We start from the raw sequence: 21,107 nt of genomic DNA, 5'->3' as shown, positions 1-21,107 counted from the left end.
GATTTTCTATCTAATTGTCTGCTTGGTGATCTCAGGTTCCAGATCCACCCATAGATAAAACAGGAAAGGAACATGGATTTTTTTTTCCCTAAAAAATGTCATGCACTTAAGCTGGGAATTACATGGCCCTCTTTAGTAACAGCCTATCTGTTGCTCAGATGGACATAAAGTAGGGAATTTAAATTTAAATAGTATATGGCTAAATTAAGATATCAGAATCAATTACTACAGTACACAGCTGGGTGTAGTGGTTCACAATCCCAGCACTTTGGGAGGACAGGGCAGGCGGATCACTTGAGCTTGAGACCAACCTGGGCAAAAAATACAAAATTAGCCAGGCATGGTGGTGTGTGCCTGCAGTCCCAGCTACTCAGGAGACTGAGGTGGGAGGATGGCTTGAGCGTGGGAGGCAGGGGTTACAGTGAGCCAAAATTGCACCACTGCACTCCAGCCTGGGCAACAGAGCCAGACCTTCTCTCAAAAAAAAAAAAAAAAAAAAATTACTATGGTAAAATATAATGTAATTTACATAAAATTTCCTTATAAACTCTGGCAATCTACAATTATTTTTGAATCTCTAGTGTTGTACTTCATCTTCTAAAGTGAGGAGTTACAAAGAATTATATTTTAAGAAATGTGGGCTAGGCCGGGCGTGGTGGCTCACGCCTGTAATCCCAGCACTTTAGGGGGCCAAGGTGGGCAGATCACGAGGTCAGGAGATTGTGATCATCCTGGCTAACACGGTGAAATCCCATCTCTACTAAAAATACAAAAAATTTGCCAGGTGTGGTGGTGGGCGCCTGTAGTCCCAGCTACTCGGGCGGCTGAGGCAGGAGAATGGTGTGAACCTGGAAGGCAGAGCTTGCACTGAGCCAAGATTGCACCACTGCACTCCAGCCTGGGCGACAGAGCGAGACTCCATCTCAAAAAAAAAAAAAAGAAATGTGGGCTAAATATTAGTATAGTAAACTTGGGTTTTAGTTCCAGCCTTGCCAGTAACCAGCTATGAGAAAAGATAACTCACAACCTTCCTGATCTTCAGCTTCCTCATCTATAACTTAAAGAAGTTGACATAGGTAAGTTCAAAGATCCCTTTCTAGCTAGCTCTATGATTTCAGATGGGATGATAAAAATAATAAATATAAAACAACTAGGAGACAATATAATATTAAACAGTAAGATATAGTCTGCACCGCATAATTTGCTAATGGAAATCAGAGAAGGTAACCACAAAGCAGAAAGAACTTTAGCAGGTTAGGCTGTCATACAACAATGGGAAAGTTGCTTCCTTCTCCACAGGTGCATAAAAATCAGCTCTCCAATCCTACACAGAGAATCAGGTTCTAGTTAAAACAGCTTACTACCTACCTCTCAACAGTATAGTAGACAATTAAAATAATGTTTGTATACCACTTTAATATGCAACATAGAATCCTTTAAATCTGTCACAGGATTATATGTTATGTGAGTGGCATCACAATGTACTTTGTAGAAAAAAAACGCTAAAGAAGCCTATAGACCATGAAAATAATTTATTTTTATCTATTTTTTGAGATAGAGTCTCACTGTTACCCAGGCTGCAATGCAGTGGCACCATCTCGCTCACTGCAACCTCCGCCTCCTGGGTTCAAGCAATTATCCTGCCTCAGCCTCCCTAGTAGCTGGGATTACAGGTGTGTAGTAACATGCCCAGCTAATTTTTGTATTTTTAGTAGAAATGAGGTTTCACCACGTTGGCCAGGATGGTCTCGAACTCCTAACCTCAGGTGATCCTCCTGCCTCAGCCTCCCAAAGTGCTGGGATTACAGGCATGAGCCACCATGCCCAAAAACTGTTTCTGATACTCTCTCCCTACTTAGAAATATTTACTTAGATGTTCATGGGAGAGAAAAGACAATAACAGATAACACTTCAAATGTTTATTGTGCTAGTCAGATATTCCTGCTTACTTACAATTTTTAATTCTAGCCTTGTTTATTTTTGAAAAAATCAAATCAATTATTTTAGCAATACAGAAATAAAAGTCAATGACAGGAGGTAAAAAGCAGAACTTCTATGCTGCTAGTATCAGTCATTCAATACTAACAGACTTAAAATATACTTTTGTGAAAATAAGGCCTCAAACAGTTTTTCAGAACTACATTTTGAGGAAAAATATTTTATAAAGTGATTACCTTGCATTTCACAGCACCCAAAGTAGTAGCGTGACACAGCCATGTTACCAACTACTTCCCATTTATTTTCATCAGGATCAAATCGTTCAATGGTGTTCCCTATCTCAGCTCCAACCCATCCACCTATAATGAAATAGAAAAATGTTTGTTTCCGGGATAAAAGATTCTTATTTATGACAAAGACCTTAGAAAACATCTAAACCAAATACTTCATATTATAGATATCACATGAGCCAAAGAGGTTATCTGTTCCACGATCCCATGAAAAAGTTAGAATTTGACCATGAGTAGAACTCAGGTCCTTTGCATAACTGATGCTCTTTTGAGAAAAAAAAAAAAAAAAAAGGAATTCAAGTCTTTTAACTCCCTATTTTTCACTAAAGACTAAAAACAAAACAACAAGAGCCCCAAAACTTCAATATATTGCATGGAAAAGATGGTATTTTGCAAAACTACCTTTTGAAATTACTTCTGGCTATTTAGAATGTTTATCCTAATCAAGGCCAGCTCCAAACCTAATCAGAGTATACCATGTATTTGGTGTAATTTCAGGAACTTCAAAAAGGCCCCTTATCCCCACAATAACATTTTCTTAACACTCTCCAATTCTTTTTTTTTTTGAGATGGAGTCTCGCTGTGTCATCCAGGCTGGAGTGCAGTGGTGCAATCTCGGCTCAGGCTCAGTGCAAGCTCCACCTCCTGGGTTCACGCCATTCTCCTGCCTCAGCCTCCGGAGTAGCTGGGACTACAGGCGCCCACCACCACGCCCAGCTAATTTTGTTTGTATTTTTAGTAGAGACAGGGTTTCACCATGTTAGCCAAGTTGGTCTCAATCTCCTGACTTCATGATCTGCCCGCCTCAGCCTCCCAAAGTGCTGGGATTACAGGCGTAAGCCACCATGTCCAGCCAACACTCTCCAATTCTTAAAACTGAAAATATTATTTCCCACAATTAACTGAAAAATGCAGATACTTATGGAGGTAATAAAATATAATAGATCAAATTCACCTTAAGGTAACTGATATTTTTTCCACAATAGGTTTGGATGAGGGGAAGACACTGAGTTACAGTGAACTGAAGAAGGAGTGAGAAGGAGAAAATAGGGGAGGCTGAGAGCTACGTCACCTTATAACTTTCCCTAGGAACAACCTTGATTGTAACATTTGTTACACAGATAATCAAAGTAGAATACCTTGCTCATAATCATTCACTACATCTACAAGAATAAAAATAATATAGTACAGAACTTCCTTGTGATATATTTAATTTTTTGGCATGTGCTTTCTTATATTAGACATAATTAGGCCACTATGCAGGGTGGTAAAAATGTTATATGCTTAATTAAAATAATGAGATTTAACTACTCAGCTAAAGTACTTCACTGGATGTCTCATCTATATTTTGTCTCCAGTAATACAATTTTGAGAATAACAATTTAAAGAGCTGGCAAGTGCATCTACAGCATACAGTAGCTCCAGAGATACCTGCAGAAGAATGTGTGTGACTAGCAGCTTGGGCAGCCAGCCAACTGGCCAGGCAGGCATCTACCATCTGCCCATCAAGGCTCTGCCCTGCAGGTGCTCAGGTCCTCGTGTACCATCCCCCGCCTGAGTGCCTCCTTAGGATGGACAGCCCAGGAGCACCCCCTCCAACCCCTGACCCGCTGACCCCCACCTACACCTTCCCCTACGACCTTGCCCAGCCTCCAGAGTATACAGATTAAAGCCAGTTGGTTTTTAAAAAAAGAATGTAAAGAGCTGAAAAGAGGGAAAGAACATCTCCAAAGTCATCAGAACCCAATAATTTAAATAATATTAGCTATCTTTATAAACACTGCATATTCTCACTTCTTTGTGGGATCTAAAAATCAAAACAATTGAACTCATGGAGATAGAGAGTAGAAGGATGGTTACCAGAGGCTGGGAAGGGTAGTGTAGTGGGGGTGGGGAGGGAGGAGGTGGGTATGGTTAATGAATACAAAAAAAAAAAAAAGAATGAATAAGACCTAGTATTTGATAGTGCAACAGGGTGACTATAGTCAATAATTTAATTGTACATTTAAAAATAACTAGAAGAGTATAACTGGATTGTTTGTAACACAAAGGATAAATATTTGAGGAGACGGATATCCCATTTTACAAGATGTGATTATTACGCATTATGTGCCTGTATCTCATGTGCCCCATAAATATATATACCTATTATGTATCCACAAAAATGAAAATTAAAAATACATAAACAATATTAGCTATCTTTAAACTGAACGGCATAATTACCTAAAGCATAGATAGCCCCATAACACACACACACTCCTAAGCCACAGCGGGGATGATTCATCGAAGCTACAGTTGTCCACTGTTTAGTAACTGGATCATAGCATTCGGTACAATCAAAAATCATTGAATCCTTTTCACCTGAGTTAAATAAAAGAGACAAATATTATAAAGTTTAGTAATGCCAACAGACTAGCACCATAACACAATATTCAGTAGTATTCCCTATCGTCAAAAATTCAACCATTATGTCTGATTTTATACTATTCATTAACTTTCATTTGCCTGTCAAGCAGTATTTTGAATCTAGAGCACTGCCATTTATTAAAGCCCACTTATGAAACAGAGGCACAATTTTCCTATTATCTATTTCTACCACCCAAACAATCAAACAATCCATGTAATGTTTTAGGATACAATTTGCATTTTAACACTTCTATATTTTTTTTCACATATTAGTTTTGGTGGCTGGCCCTGGTACAATTTGAGTTTTAATGTAATCCTTTTCTAACAACAAACAGAAAATGAAATTTTTCTTTTTTTGGAGACGGAGTCTCGCTCTGTCGCCCAGGCTGGAGTGCAGTAGCACAGTCTTGGCTCACTGCAAGCTCCGCCTCCTGGGTTCATGCCATTCTCCTGCCTCAGCCTCCTGAGTAGCTGGGACTACAGGCGCCTGCCACCGCGCCCAGCTAATTTTTTGTATTTTTAGTAGAGACGGGGTTTCACCTTGTTAGCCAGGATCACAAGATCCTGACCTCGTGATCTGCCCACCTCAGCCTCCCAAAGTGCTGGGATTACAGGTGTGAGACACCGCACCCAGCCTGAAAATGAAAAAATTTTAAAAAGATACCCAAATTTTCATGTTTTTGATATTTATTTATTTATTTATTTTTAGAGACAGAGTCTGGCTCTGTCACCCAGGCTAGAGTGCAGTGGCACAATCATCGCTCACTGAAGCCTCGAACTCCTGGACTCAAGCGATCCTCCTGCCTCAGCCTCCCAAGTAGCTAGGACTATAAGCATGTGCCACCATGTCCAGGTAATTTAGAATTTTAAAATAACATATTTAGGAGTAAATCTAACCAAAGATTATGCAATGCCTCTATGGATAACATTTATAAATTTTATTTAAGGTTTTAAATTATGGAACATCTAAATAAATGAAGAGATGAATAATGTTCATGAATTATAAGAGTCAATGTATCATGAAGATTTTTGTATTTTAAAAAAAGTCAGTGTAAAGATGATAGTTACCCCATATTGACTTAAAGATTTAATGTATTCCCAATCAAAAAAATCCATTTTTTAATAGATTTGACAAACTGATTCTAAAATTTATATGGAAGTACAAAGGGCCTAGAAGAGCCAAGCATTCTCGGAAAAGAATAAGGAGAAACAGTCCCATCATATATCAAGACATATAACAAAGCTATAGTAATGAAGAAAGGGTTAGACAGAGACTAATGGAACAGAAAAGAAATTCTAGGAACAGAGACGTACCTATATGATTACTTGATAGAAGACAGAGTTAGCACTACAGAGCAGTAGGGAAACAACAATCTTTCATGCTAGAATAATTGACTATACATCGGGAGGAAACTAATGCCCTACTGCATATTATCCATAAAAACTCAATTCCAGGTAGATTACTGACATAAGTATGAATGGAAAAACTATAAAACTGTATAAAACAATGAAGGTATAGGTCCTTATGATTTGGAGTAGGGAAAGATGTCTTAAATAAGATGCAAGAAACATTAACAATAAAGGGAAAAAAATAAGAGATTTGACTACACTAAAATTAAAAATATCTGTTCATCAAAGGATACCATAAAGAGAATAAAAGATGAAGCAGCACAGTAGAAGATATTTATAGCACATATGACTTTATGAGGGTCTAGAATCCTGAATATAAACAAAATTCCTATTGTACAGAAAATAATTAACACAGCAGGCCTAAAAATGCCTGTCCTTAGAAAGTCCTACTTGGAAGATTGACCCTTTGCTGGAATCTGGGAATATGGCTGGTTAACAGTTCCCTCCACTGATACAAAATTTTCCCAAAATGGTAAGAGTGGCTCACTGTGCTTAAACTATACAAACAACGTGGTTTATACTGAACACACGCTTTCCTTCTGAAGGTCTGGAATTTTGGTATGTGCTAGGAAGAAGGAGGCTATGTCATCAGCTGCCTGCAAAAACCTTGGGCACTATGTCTCTAATGAGCTTCCCTGGTAGACAGTTCCCACATGTTGTCACAACTAATTGCTGAGGAATTAAGCATGTCATGTGTGACTGTGACTCTACTGGGTGAGGACTCTGGAAAGCTGTAAACTGGTTCCTTCCAGACTTCATCACATGTGCCTTTTCCTGATTTTGTTTTCTACATTTCACTATAATAAATCTTAACTGTGGAGACAATTACATGCTAAACCTTGTAAGTCCTTTTAGCAAATCACTAAAACTGGGAGTGGTCTTGGGAACCCTGATGGACCTACAAATCAACAAAACAGACAATTTTAAAAATGCACTAAGTATCTAAAAAGTTACTTCTTGAAAGAAGAAATCCAGCTGGGTGTGGTGGCTCACGCCTGTAATCCCAGCACTTTGGGAGGCCAAGGCGGGCAGATCACGAGGTCAGGAGTTCTAGACCAGCCTGACCAGCCTGACCAGCCTGACCAACATGGTGAAACCCTGTCTCTACTAAAAACACAAAAATTAGCCAGGCGTGGTGGTGTGTGTCTGTAATCCCAGCTACTTGGGAGGCTGAGGCAGGAGAATCACTTGAACCCGAGAGGCAGAGGTTGCAGTGAGCCGAGATCACGCCACTGCACTACAGCCTGGCACAGAGTGAGACTCCGTTTCAAAACAAAAAGAAACAAACAACCAACAACAACAAAAAACTGGCCAGGCATGGTGGTCTATGCCTGTAATCCCAACTATTTGGGAGGCTGAGGCAGGAGAATCACTTGAACCCGGGAGGCAGAGGTTGCTGTGAGCCGAGACTGAGCCACTGCCCTCTAGCCTGGGTGACAGAGTGAGACTCCGTTTCAAAAAATAAAAATAAAAATACAGGGTGGTGGCTCACCCTGTAATCCCAGCACTTTGGGAGGCCAAGGCGGGTAGATCACCTGAGTTCAGGAGTTCGAGACCAGCCTGGCCAACATGGCGAAACCCCATCTCTATTAAAAATGCAAAAATTAGCCGGGTGTGGTGGTGCATGCCTGTAATCCCAGCTACTCGGGAGGCTGAGGCATCACTTGAATCCAGGAGGCAGAGGTTGCAGTGAGTTGACATCGCACCACTGCATTCCAGCCTGGGCAACAGAGCGAGACTCCGTCTCAAAAAATAAATAAATAAAATAAAAATAAAAATAAATATTTTATGTAAGTAAAAAGCAAAAAAAGAAAAAGTTAATAACAATATATATCTCAAAAAGTTAAATATAGAGTTACCATATAACCTAACAATTCTACTCCTAAGTATATACCCAAAAGAAATCAAACTTACATCTACACAAAAACTTTTACTTGAATATTAAGTGGAAACAATGTAAATGTCCATCGACTACGGAATGAATAAACAAACAAAATATGATTATTTCCACACAATGAAATATTATTCAGTCATAAAAAGAAATGAAGTACTGATACGTGTTATGACATGCTAAGTGAAAGAAGTCAGACACAATATTATATGATTCCATTTATATGAAATGTCCAGAATAGGCAAGCCATAGAGACATAAAGTAGATTAGCGGTTACTAGGGTTTAGGAGGAGAGATGGGAAGTGACTGCTGATGGGTACAGTGTTTCTTTCTGGGGTGATGAAATGTTCTGGAATGAGATAGTGGTGACGATTGCACAACTTTGTGACTATGCTAAAAACCACTAAACTATATTCTCTAAATGATGAATTTGGTATGCAAATTATATCTTAATTTTAAAAACCCAACATTTAGAATATGAACCCAGATATGTATGTATCGGGAAGAAACTAAACCAAAATGTTAACTGTGATTATTCTGGGTGGTATGATTATGGCATAAGGGATTTAAATTTTCTTTTTCATATGCTTCTGTTTTAACAAAATTTTCTACAACAAACCTGAATTACTTTTATAATTTTAAAAGTATTTAAAAGTTATATATTAAGGAATATCTTAAGATAGCAATGTTGACAGTATTAATAGCTAGTGAAGTCATAGCAGTTTTGAAGAGCCTCTGTAAGCACTTCTGTGGTATCAGGGGATGGAATACATACATACGCAAGTGTCACAGAAGGACCTCTGACCCTAGGTTAAACAGAAGAGTTCAAGTGATAAAACTATGCATAATTGACAAAAGACACATAAAAGGAATTATTAAAGTTGTAGTCAAGGACTACACAGAATTGTGCTCTTTATGCAGACAGGAAGTTATTGCTTAAAATTCTAATTTCCTTGTTGGAATCTTCTGTTGCACATGTCATTTCTTGATTTAATAAACAGTTCTGAGTTATATACCCTCCAAAGTAAAGATAAAAATCAAATAGTTCCTATATCGCCATAATTTAAACTGACAGTACCATAGTCAGAAAATATTTATAAAATTTTTGGGTGGGGATGACTCACCAAACCCTGGCCCACTAAAAAATAAATAAATAAAATAAAAATAAAAATAAAATAATTACAATTTTTTTTTATATACAGTATGGGTGCCATGGCTCACATTTGTAATCCCAGCACTTTGGGAGGCTGAGGCAGGAGAATCACTTGGGCTCAGGAGTTCAAGACCAGCCTGGGCAACATAGTGAGACCCCATCTCTAAAAAAAAAAAAAAATTGGCTGGGCATGGTGGCTCATGTCTGTAATCCCAGCACTATGGGAGGCTGAGGCGGATGGATCACCTGAGGTCAGGAGTTCGAGACCAGCCTGACCAACATGAAGAAACCCTGTCTCTACTAAAAATACAAAATTAGCCGGGCGTGGTGGTGCATGCCTGTAATCCCAGCTACAGAGGAGGCTGAGGCAGGAGAATCGCTTGAACCCGGGAGGTGGAGGTTGTGGTGAGCTGAGATCACCAGATCATGCCATTGCACTCCAACCTGGACAACAAGAGCAAAACTCCATATCAAATAAATAAGTAAATTTTTAATGAGCCATACATGGTGATGCATGCCTATAGTCCCAGTTACTTTATTATTTAATAATTCATAAAAACGGTTTTACAAAACACCATGATTTCAACCAAGAAATATATCCTACTATTTTGTTGACTTGGTTTTTATGTATCCAGTATCCATACTGCTTGGTTTATTAAATGAATCATTATGCAGCTTTCAGAATTTAAAAAAATTCTATCATAAATATTGATCTAAATTTTGATGCCACTTTTTTTTTTTTTTTTTTTTGAGATGGAGTTTCGCTCTTGTTGCCCAGGCTGGAGTGCAATGGCGCGATCTCAGCTCACTGCAACCTCCGCCTCCCGGGTTCAAATGATTCTCCTGCCTCAGCCTCCTGAGTAGCTGGGATTACCAGCACCCGCCACCATGCCCAGCTAATTTTTTTGTATTTTTAGTAGAGACAAGGTTTCACCATGTTGGCCAGGCTGGTCTTGAACTCCTGACCTCAGGTGATCTGCCTGTCTCGGCCTCCCAAAGTGCTGGGAGCGATTACAGGCATGAGCCACTACGCCAGGCAGGTGCCATATTCTATAAACAACTTTTCTTTTCTTTTTTGAGAGAGGGTCTTGCTCTGTCACCCAGGCTGGAGTACAGTGGCACGATCATGGCTCACTGCAACCTCTGCCTCCTGGGCTCAAGCAATCTTCCCACATCATCCTCTCAAGTAGCTGGGACTACAGGAATGTGCCACCACATCTGGCTCATTTTTAAATTTTTTGTAGAGATAAAGTCTCGATATATTGCCCAGGGTGGTCTCAAACTCTTGAGCTCAAGTGATCCGCCTGCCTTGGCTTCCAAAAGTTCTGGGATTACAGGTGTGAGCCACTGCACCCCGCCACAACTTTTCATTAAAACCAAACCTAAGTATTCTGGCTTGTGATAAATCATAGAATTCATCTGATATGAAATATTGACCATCTTGCCCTTCCCCTTCCCCTTGCCCTTCTCTTCCCTTTCTCTTCCTTTCCTCCCTCCCTCCCTCCCTCCCTCCCTCCTTCCTTCCTTCCTTCCTTTCTGTAAATACTTATTGAGGACAATTAGATACATGTATGTCACATAGCAACATATAAATCATAAAGCATATTAGAATATAGCCAACAAGACTAATAAAGAAAATAAGACATTTTTATTATTACCTCCAATAGCGTAGACCATCCCTCCCAGAACTGTTACTCCCAGCCCACTTCGAGCCTGATGAAGTGAAGACACAGTGGTCCAGTACTGGCTAAAGGTGTCAAAACGTTCTACACAGCTGAGGGCTCTGCTATCACTCCAGCGACCCCCCTGCAACCGAGTATATCCACCTAAACAAAAGAAGAAAAAGTAGTAATGAAAATCTACTGTTCTACATCTAAACATTTAGTATAACTACTATATAACAAGAAATAAATGGTTTAGAAATTACTTTCTCTATATACATATAATGTAATATTCTTAAATTTGCCAATTCCTGAAAGATTGTTGCTTAAATACAGTAAGAAGGTTAGCCTCAGTGTTTTACCACTTGGTCTTGGTTATAAATAGAATATTATATGAAATATAAACCTAGGCACTGCTTATCTGTTAAATTAGGAAAGTTTCATTATAACTTTCATTAATGTCTTTTTCAATTAAAAATAGTGAGTTGAAAGCTGTGTGTGTGTGTGTGTGTGTGTGTGTGTGTGTGTGTGTGTGTGTTTGAGGCAGGGTTTCACTCTGTCACCCAGGCTGGAGTGCAGTGATGTGATCACAGCTTACTGCAGCCTCGATCTTCCCTCATCAACCTCCTGATGAAATCCTTGTTTTGACTATACATCCAATCGGCAAAAAAATTTTAAGCACCCAAAAGCATTATACTTAAATATTAATACATATATGTAATTATATATATGTAAATTATAAATTATCTCATACATAAGGTACTTACATAAAAATAGTATGTATACAGATCTGGACTATATGTATCAATATGCTATATATTATATGTATTTTAAATGCTGATAAAGTTTAATGCTTTTTTTTTCTTTTTTTGAGACAGGGTCTTGCTCTGTTGCCCAGGCTGGAGTGCAGTGGTACAATCTCTGCTCACTGCAACCTCTGCCTCCTGGGCTCAAGTGATCCTCCCACTTCAGCTTCCCAAGTAGCTGGGACTACAGGCACACACCACCACACCAAGCTAATTTCTGTATTTTTGCATAAAGACAAGGTTTCATCATGTTGCCTAGACTGGTCTTGAACTTCTGGGCTCACACAATCCTCCCACCTCAGCCTTCCAAAGTGCTGGGATTACAGGCCATGAGCCACCACATCCAGATGTAAGTTTAATGCTTTTTAAAATAAAAATGAAAAGAAGTTGTAATATGTGGCAGGGCACAGTGGCTCACGGCTGTAATCCCAGCACTTTGGGAGGCCAAGGCAGGCGGATCACAAGGTCAGGAGTTCGAGACCAGCCTGGCCAATATGGTGAAACCCTGTCTCTACTTAAAAAAAATATATATATATATGTATACAAAAATTAGCTGGGCATGGTGGCGCATGCCTGTAGTCCCAGCTACTCAGGAGGCTGAGGCAGGAGAATCGCTTGAACCCAGGAGGCAGAGATTGCAGTGATCCGAGATCGTGCCACTGCACTCCAGCCTGGGAGACAGAGTAAGACTACCTCAAAAAAAAAAAAGAAGAAGTTGTAATATGTTCCTCTGATATTCCTATGGATCATCTTTTATAACCACACTTTGGAGATCATTGGTTCCTATCACTCCTAATGACTAAGATACTGTGAATAGTTTAAAAACTTGAGATTTATTTATTTTTCACAATAATTCAAATTTTTTACTTTTAAAGCAGCATTTCTTTAGTCACTTATTTGATAACTGGATAATCTACGAACTCAAAGGTTTAGATCACAGAATAACAGATATCAAATGAATAGCTATTTCTTTTTAGACATATTTGTCATAATATATAAATGCAGTTTATAAATCTGTAGTCTGTATGTGAAATTAAATATGCTTCTTCAACACACCCACATATTCTGACATGTATAGTAATAACAACAAAATATTAAAAAGGTTTGATCTGGAACACAAATATAATTTCTATTACTTTTTTAAGGGCTCTCTCACCTACTGCATACAGGTACTTTCTTGCTTTCTTCCGAGGTCGAACCTTAGATGTCTGCAGAAAACTACAAAACTTGTTCTCTTTGGGAGATTTGCATACTTCACAGTACTCTTTCAGAAGTGTTTGCAATGCAACACGAAGATTAAAATCGGATACTCCTAAAACAATATTTTAAAAGACAATGTTTTAAACAATTTTTAAATAATATTGAAAAAATACATTTCTATAAAGATAAGACACATTTAACCATCAAGAAATAAAAAATCATCATCAAACAATGGTGTTTGTTTCCTACAATACCAAATATTGGTACTGACTATTTTAAGGTAAGTATTTTCTTCACTAATGAAGAACAAAAAAGGTTGTTGTTAAAATATATGCTTCATATATAAGCAGAATAGCAATTACTAAAAATATATATGCTTCACAGTATCCCCCCATGCATAAGAATTTCCAGGCCAGACGTGGTAGCTCACGCATGTAATCCCAGTACTTTGGGGGGCCAAGTCAGGTGGATTGCTTGAGCCCAGGAGTTAGAGACCAGCCTGGCCAATGTGGTGAATGAAACTTTGCTGCTACAAAAAATACAAAAATTAGCCGGGTGTGGTGGCACATGCCTATAGTTCTAGCTACTCAGGAGGTTCATGTGGGAGTACCACTTGAGCTCGGGAAGCAGAGTTTGCAGTGAGGCAGGATTGCACCACTGCACTCCAGCCTGGATGACAGGGTGAGATTCTGTCTCAAAAATAAAAAAAAAAAAAAAAAGAAGAATTTCCAAATAAAGATTGCAAACTGAAACAAGATCACAATTATCTAACAAAATTTAAAAATTAAAATAGCCACAAATTCTATACTTAAAACGTAACAAAAAAGATATAAAATTATGTCATTAACATTTAAGAATGATAGACAAAGCAAGAAAAATAAATTCTGGTGGCATGAGTACCATATCCTAAAAGGATTATACATATGATGAGGTAGGTTGTCCTTGCTCAAGCGTGCTTAGCTGAGGAGGTAAACGGGATGAGAGTCAACCTGTGTTCATTTGCCAAGTTGTAAGACCTGTTCTCCCTGAAAGGGCACTATTTTCTAATTTGCACAAAGGCATTATAAATGCTAGCAAGAGATTGTCTCCTATTCTTCCATCTCTAATCTTTTCTCTGTATCCCAGACAAGAAGCAATATTGAAGAAAAATGGTCAACTAACAAAATCTTGAGAATTTTCACTAATAATAATTTGCAGACAGAATCAAGAATGAAAAGCAGAACTGAGAAAAGTTGACGAACAAAATCATTAAAAGGAAAAGTCTTTACAAGACCATTAAGGTAGAAAGGATCACCTGGATTTGCTCTCTAACAGAACACTGTGGTAGCCAAAGTCCACACTAGTGGGATACATCTCTGGCCAGGTTAAGTAGACCCAGATATAAGATAAATAACAAGAACTCAATAGAGATATCAAAGTCAAGTTCCTAAGTAAGGATCTCAGCCCTAGTGGATCTCTAGTCTTCAACCACCCTCATGCCTCAGGCTAGAAAGAAGTGGCAAGGGCCAGCACAGTGCCTCATGCCTGTAATCCCAGCACTTTGGGAGGCTGAGGTGGGAGGACTGTTTGAGGCCAGGAGTTCAAGACCAGCCTGGGCAACACAGTGAGACCCTGTCTCTACAAAAAATTTTAAAATGAGCTGGGCGTGGTGGTATGAACTTTTAGTTCCAGCTACTCTGGAGGCTGAGGAGGGAGGATCACTTGAGCCCAGGAAGTCAAGGCTTCAGTGACTATGACTGCCCCACTGCATGACAGTGTGAGTGACAGAGTGAGACTCTGTCCCAAAACAAAACAGAACAAAGGTGGCAAGAACACAACACATAGCCTTCAAATTTTAGACTAGAGAAAACAAAGTAGTTGTACTAGGTAGAAAGAGTGCCAAGGAGAATTAGTTCTTGTATTATCAGAACAGAGTTTGAACAGAGTTGACATGAACAACAGTTCAGTATGAGCAAGATATCAAGAAAGAGCATATGCCTTATTAAAGTACATCCCAGGGCCAGGTGTGGTGGCTCACACTTCTAATCCCAGCACTTTGGGAGGCCGAGGGGGGCGAACCATGAGGTCAGGAGTTAAGAGACCAGCCTGGCCAACATGATGAAACCCTATCTCTACTAAAAAATACAAAAATTAGCCAGGCATGGTGGCACATGCCTGTAATCTCAGCTACTCAGGAGGCTGAGGCAGCAGAATTGCTTGAACCCGGGAGGCAAAGGTTGCGGTGAGCCAATATCACGGCCACTGCACTCCAGCCTGGGTGACAGAGCAACACTCCGTCTCGGGGGAAAAAGAAAAAAAGTACATCCCAGGAAAAAGAAGATAAGAGATTGAAGAATTCAGTCAGAAGAAAACATCAGCTACAAATAGACAGACTCCTCGTAAGTGCTTCACATGATACAATTGTTTAAGAATGTAGGTCCTGGCCGGGCACGGTGTCTCATGCCTGTAATCCTAGCACTTTGGGAGGCTATGGCGGGTGGATCACCTGAGGTCAAGAGTTCAAGACCAGCCTGGCCAACATGGTGAAACCTCATCTCTACTAAAAATTACAAAAATTAGCTGGGCGTTGTGGTGGGCACCTGTAATCCCACCCACTTGGGAGGCTGAGGCAGGGAGAACTGCTTGAACCCGGGAGGGGGAGGTTGCAGTGAGCCGAGATCACGCCACTGCACTCCAGCTTGGGCAAAAGAGCGAGACTCCGCCTCAAAAAAAAAAAAAAAAAAAACACAAAAAACAATGTAGGTCCTGCAAAACAAGAGCTCAAATACAGATGAGATGCATTGCTAAGAAAACAAAGTAAGAAATGAAATGACAGTATTGTACAGTTAATAAATTAGAAACAATAGATATGACTGAAAATCAAATTACTGATGTGGAGGAAAGGCTTGAGAAAATAATTGTGAATAGAGAGAAAAAATACTGTAACATTAGAAGATGATAAGTATGAATGACAAAGAAGTTCCAATAAAAGGAAAAAGACTACCAAATGAAACATTTAAAGTATTTTTATTTATTTATTTATTTATTTTGAGACAGAGTCTTGCTCTGTCGCCCAGGCTGGAGTGCAGTGGTGCGATCTCGGCTCCCTGCAAGCTCCACCTCCTGGGTTCATGCCATTCTCCTGCCTCAGCCTTCCGAGTAGCTAGGACTACAGGCGCCCACCCCCACGCCTGGCTAATTTTTGTATTTTTAGTAGAGACAGGGTTTCACCGTGTTAGCCAGAATGGTCTCAATCTCCTGACCTCGTGATCTGCCTGCCTCAGCCTCCCAAAGTGCTGGGATTACAGGTGCGAGCCACCGTGCCCGGCCTTGAAACATTTAAAGTATTTAGAAATTTCACATAAGAAAATTTCCCCAAAATGAAGGAAAAACTAAAATTTCAAAGAGAAAAGATATACGGCAGTCTAATGAAAAAATGATCAACTTCAAAACAAATCAAGAATAATGAAAGAGAATTCCTTAGACATTCAATCAGAAAAATCAAGTCATGGCCAGGTGCAGCGGCTCACGCCTGTAATCCCAGCACTTTGGGAGGCCGAGGTGGGCAGATCACAAGGTCAGGAGTTCGAGACCAGCCTGGCCAATATGGTGAAACCCCATCTCTACTAAAAATACAAAAATTAGCTGGGCATAGTGGTGCACGCCTGTAGTCCCCAGCTACTCAGAAGGCTGAGGCAGAAGAATTGCTTGAACCCAGCAGGCAGAAGTTGCAGTGAGCTGAGATCACACCACTGACGCCAGCCTGAGTGACAAAGTGAGACTTCATCTCAAAAAAAATAAATAAATAAATAAATAAGCAAGTCATTAAAAAGAAAAACCCCAAAATCCAAACTATGCCTTACAAAGTTTGAGGAGAGGAGACACAGGAGAATCATTATAATTAAAGAATATTGGCCGGGCATGGTGGCTCACGCCTGAGCACTTTGGGAGGCCGAGGCAGGCGGATCACCTGAGGTCAGGAGTTCAAAACCAGCCTGGCCAATATGGCGAAACCCCGTCTGTACTAAAAATACAAAAATTAGTCGGGTGTGGTGGTGGGCATCTGTAATCCCAGCTACTCGGGAGGCTGAGGCAGGAGAATCGCTTGAACCCAGGAGGCGGAGGTTGTAGTGAGCCGAGATCACGCCATTGCATTCCAGCCTGGGAGACAGAGTAAGACTCCATCTCAAAAAAAAAAAACAGTATTATGCCCACCCAAATTGGTGTGAAATTTAAAAAGCAACACATAGAAATTCTCAAATATGAAGGAATTCAGGAAACACAGTAATCATGAGGCTTTCTTTAAAAAAGCACTTGATGATGAAATCCAGCCAACCAAAACAATGCATATTAAAAAAAATCATCAATGAAAAGACCATGGTCAAAAAGTTGGTAGAGAACATCAAATCCATTTAAATTCAAAACTAAAAGGACAGAGCTAGGGGAATCATGACTACAAATATATATATAAATAAGGGCTATACACCTTGACACAAAAAAAGGAGTGGAAAGAAAAATAAAAATGCTAATTACCTAATTTTTCTTAGCAAAAAGTTGATACTGTTTAAAATTGAAATACAATTTGAAACTATGATTCTTTTAATGATTTTCATCTTTTGTCCTTAATTCTACATGAACCTTTTAGAATAAATATTTCTTGGGACAAGGGAACATAAATCTGAAATTAGTTATTACTTCAGTTTCTTCTTTTGTTAACTTATAGCAAGATTTAGGTAAATTTTTTGTATTATAAATAATATGTATAAAATTATTTTTATTTTTATTATTTTCTTCCTTATTTTTTTTTTTGAGACAAGAGTCTTGCTCTGTTGCTCAGGCTGGAGTGCACTGGCACAGTCATAGCTCACTGCAGCCTCAAACTCCTGAGCTCAAGTGATCCTCCCCTGTCAGCCTCCCACCAAGTAGCTGGGACTACTAGTAGGCACCACCATGCCAGGGTAATTTTAAATTATTTACTTATTTATTTATTTAGATACAGAATCTCACTCTATCGCCCAGGCTGGAGCGCAGTGGTGAGATCTCGGCTCACTGCAACCTCTGCCTCTTGGGTTCAAGCAATTCTCCTGCCTCAGCCTCCTGAGTGGCTGGGAATACAGACATGCACCACCACACCTGGCTATTTTTTTTTCTTTGAGACAGAGTCCTGCTCTGTTGCCAGGTGGGAGTGCAGTGGCACAAACTCAGCTCACACCAACCTCCACCTCCCAGGTTCAAGCAATTCTCCTGCCTCAGCCTCCCAAGTAGCTGGGACTACAGGTGTGTGCCACCACACCCAGCTAATTTTTGTATTTTTAGTAGAGACAGGATTTCACCATGTTGGCCAGGCTGGTCTAGAACTCCTGACCTCAGGTGATCTGCCTGCCTTGGCCTCCCAAAGTGCTGGGATTACAGGCGTGAGCCACTGTGCCCAGCCTAATTTTATTTGCTTTTATTTTGAGATGGAGTCTTGCTTTGTAACCCAGGCTCCAGTGCAGTGGTGCGATCTCGGCTCACTGTAACCTCAACCTCCTGGGTTCAAGTGATTCTCCTGCCTCAGCCTCCAGAGTAGCAGGGACTACAGGCACATGCCACCACGCCCAGCTAATTTTTGTATTTTTAGTAGAGACAGAGTTTCACCATATTGGCCAGGCTGGTCTCGAACTCCTGACCTCAAGGGATCCACCTGCCTCTGCCTCCCAAAGTGCTGGGATTAAAGGCATGAGACACCACACCCAGCAACTAATTTTAAATGTTTTTTTTTTTGTAGAAACAAGGTCTTGCTTTATTTTTTATCTTTTTATTTTATTTTTTATTGATTTAATTTTGCTTTTTTTTTTTTTTCTTTTTGAGGCAGGGTCTCATTCTCTAACCCAGGCTGGAGTGAAGTGGCATGATCACAGCTCACTGCAGCCTCGACCTCCTTGGCTCAATTGATCCTCCTAGCTGGGACTATATGCATGCACCACCAGACCTGGCTATTTTTTTTTTTTTTTTTTGTGAGATAGAGTCTTGCTCTGTCGCCAGGCTGGAGTGCAGTGGTGCGATCTTGGCTCACTGCCACCTCCGCCTCCTGGGTTCAAGCAATTCTCCTGCCTCAGCCTCTCGAGTAGCTGGGACTACAGATGTGTGACACCACACCCAGCTAACTTTTTGTAGTTTTAGTAGAGATGGGGTTTCACCCTGTTAGCCAGGATTGTCTTGATTTCCTGACCTCGTGATCCACCCGCCTCGGCCTCCCAAAGTGCTGGGATTACAGGCGTGAGCCACCACACCCGGCCACGCCTGGCTAATTTTTTAAAAAAATTTTTTTGTAGGCCAGGTGCGGTGTCTCACGCCTGTAATCCCAGCACTTTGGGAGGTCAAGGAGGGTGGATCATGAGGTCAGGAGATCAAGACCATCCTGGCTAACATGGTGAAACCCTGTCTCTACTAAAAATACAAAAAATTATCCGGGTGTGGTGGCACAGGCCTGCAGTCCCAGCTACTGGGGAGGCTGAGGCAGGAGAATCACTTGAACCCAGGAGGCGGAGGTTGCAGTGAGCCGAAATCACACCACTGCGTTCTAGCTTCAGTGACAGAGCGAGACTCCATCTCAAAAAAAAAAAAAAAATTTTTTTTGTAGAGACAGGGTCTCACTATGTTCAGCCCAGGCTAGTCTCAAACTCCTGGTCTCAAGTGATCATCCCGCCTTGGCCTCCCAAAGTGTTGGAATTACAGTTGTGACCACCACGCCGAGCCTATTGTTGTTTTTATATTTCTGTATTACCTAAACTTTTTATAATAAGCATATTCCATTTAAAGATAAGTAAAATTATTCTCTAAAATACAAGAAACAGACATATAATCAAATATCTAATAATATTAAATTGCCTAAATTATTTCAGTTGTAAGTACAATAATATATATACTATGGAAAAAAATCTACACATTTCATGTAATATAACTTAACCATTTAAGATTTTGCTCCCTCTGAATTTTATAGTCTCATTTTTCTACACAAGTTGCTTATATTTTCTCCAATATGATCAAAGAGGAAAAGTTTCAAAGTTGAAAAATATTATGGTTGCCTTAAAAAAAAATCAATTTACTTCTCCCTTGATCTTTGCAGTATTTTCCTTCACTGAAATACCACTAGGTGATAACTACTGGGCATGCTTAAAAAACACTTCAGGACTTGAATTAGACACTCTCACTGTGTCTAATTTTAAATTATAAATTATAATTTTAAAAGGCCGTAGGAGGCGGGCGCGGTGGCTCATGACTGTAATCCCAGCACTTTGGGAGGCCAAGGCGGGTGGATCACGAGGTCAGGAGATCGAGACCATCCTGGCTAACATGGTGAAACCCTGTCTCTACTAAAAATACAAAAAAAAAATTAGCCGGGCGTGGTGGCGGGCGCCCGTAGTCCCAGCTACGCGGAAGGCTGAGGCAGGAGAACGGCATGAACCCGGGAGGCGGAGGTTGCAGTGAGCCCAGATCGCGCCACTGCACTCCAGCCTGGGCAACAGAGCGAGACTCCATCTCAAAAAAAAAAAAAAAAAAGAAAAAGCTGTAGGAAAACATGTCCCATTTCTAGGGGACACTGCCTTGCTCCTAGCAGAAGAAATTTCTGTTAGTACTCTGTGTCTGCTACACTTGGAAAAACCAACTCAGTCATGAAAGCTTTTGTCCCACTCCTAAATTCTCACCTGATTCATGCCAATGTGTGTCTGGATAATTTCTCTCCCTTGTTTAAACATTTAAATAGTGTATTCCTATACACAATTAAATAAGGAATAAGATGTATTCCTTATTTGTGAATATACCTACTTGCTAAAATGTATTTGTAACCCCCAAATTAATATAGTAGTACCCTTATCTGCGGTTTTACTTTCCATGATTTCAATTACCCATTAATATTTCCAAAATATTAAGTGGAAATTCCAGAAATAAACAATTCTTTTTTTTTTTTTTTTTTTTGAGACACGGTCTGGCTCTGCCACCCAGGCTGGAGTACGGTGGTACGATCTTGGCTCACTGCAGCCTCAGCTTCCTGGGTTCAAGTGACCTTCCCACCTCAGCCCCATGAATAGCTGGGTCTACAAGCACATGCCACCATCCCCAGCCAATTTTTCTATTTTTTGTAGACACAGGTTTCACCATGTTGCCCAGGCTGGTCTTGAACTCCTAGGCTCAAGTGATCTGTCCACCTCATCCTCCCAAAGTGCGGGGATTACAGGCATGAGCCACCGTGCCTGGCCCAGAAATACACAGTTCTTAAGTTTTACATTAGTTTTGATTAACAGCCTAACACTGTAACACAATGCCTAGGTCATTCACCTCATTTCATCTTATCACATAGGTACTTTATCATCTCATATCATCACCAGAAGG

At 40.1% G+C, this 21,107-nt stretch overlaps 1 protein-coding gene across 5 annotated transcripts in view; it reads right to left on the bottom strand.

Annotated features, from left to right (window-relative positions):
* The window catches only part of IPP (intracisternal A particle-promoted polypeptide), a 58,846-nt gene that overhangs the window by 26,838 nt on the left and 10,901 nt on the right, over window positions 1-21,107 (bottom strand). For all 5 annotated transcript variants that reach the window (XM_055347644.2, XM_055347666.2, XM_055347674.2 and 2 more), the window contains exons 4-7: window positions 12,712-12,867; window positions 10,747-10,914; window positions 4,452-4,589; window positions 2,175-2,297 (exon numbers count right to left, since the gene is read on the bottom strand). In XM_055347644.2, the coding sequence (XP_055203619.2) occupies window positions 2,175-2,297; window positions 4,452-4,589; window positions 10,747-10,914; window positions 12,712-12,867 (585 nt within the window). The remainder of the gene's footprint in view (window positions 1-2,174; window positions 2,298-4,451; window positions 4,590-10,746; window positions 10,915-12,711; window positions 12,868-21,107) is intronic.

This window comes from Gorilla gorilla, chromosome 1 (assembly GCF_029281585.2).
Source record: "Gorilla gorilla gorilla isolate KB3781 chromosome 1, NHGRI_mGorGor1-v2.1_pri, whole genome shotgun sequence".
Lineage (NCBI taxonomy): Eukaryota > Metazoa > Chordata > Mammalia > Primates > Hominidae > Gorilla > Gorilla gorilla.
This window is presented reverse-complemented; position numbering and strand designations above follow the sequence as displayed.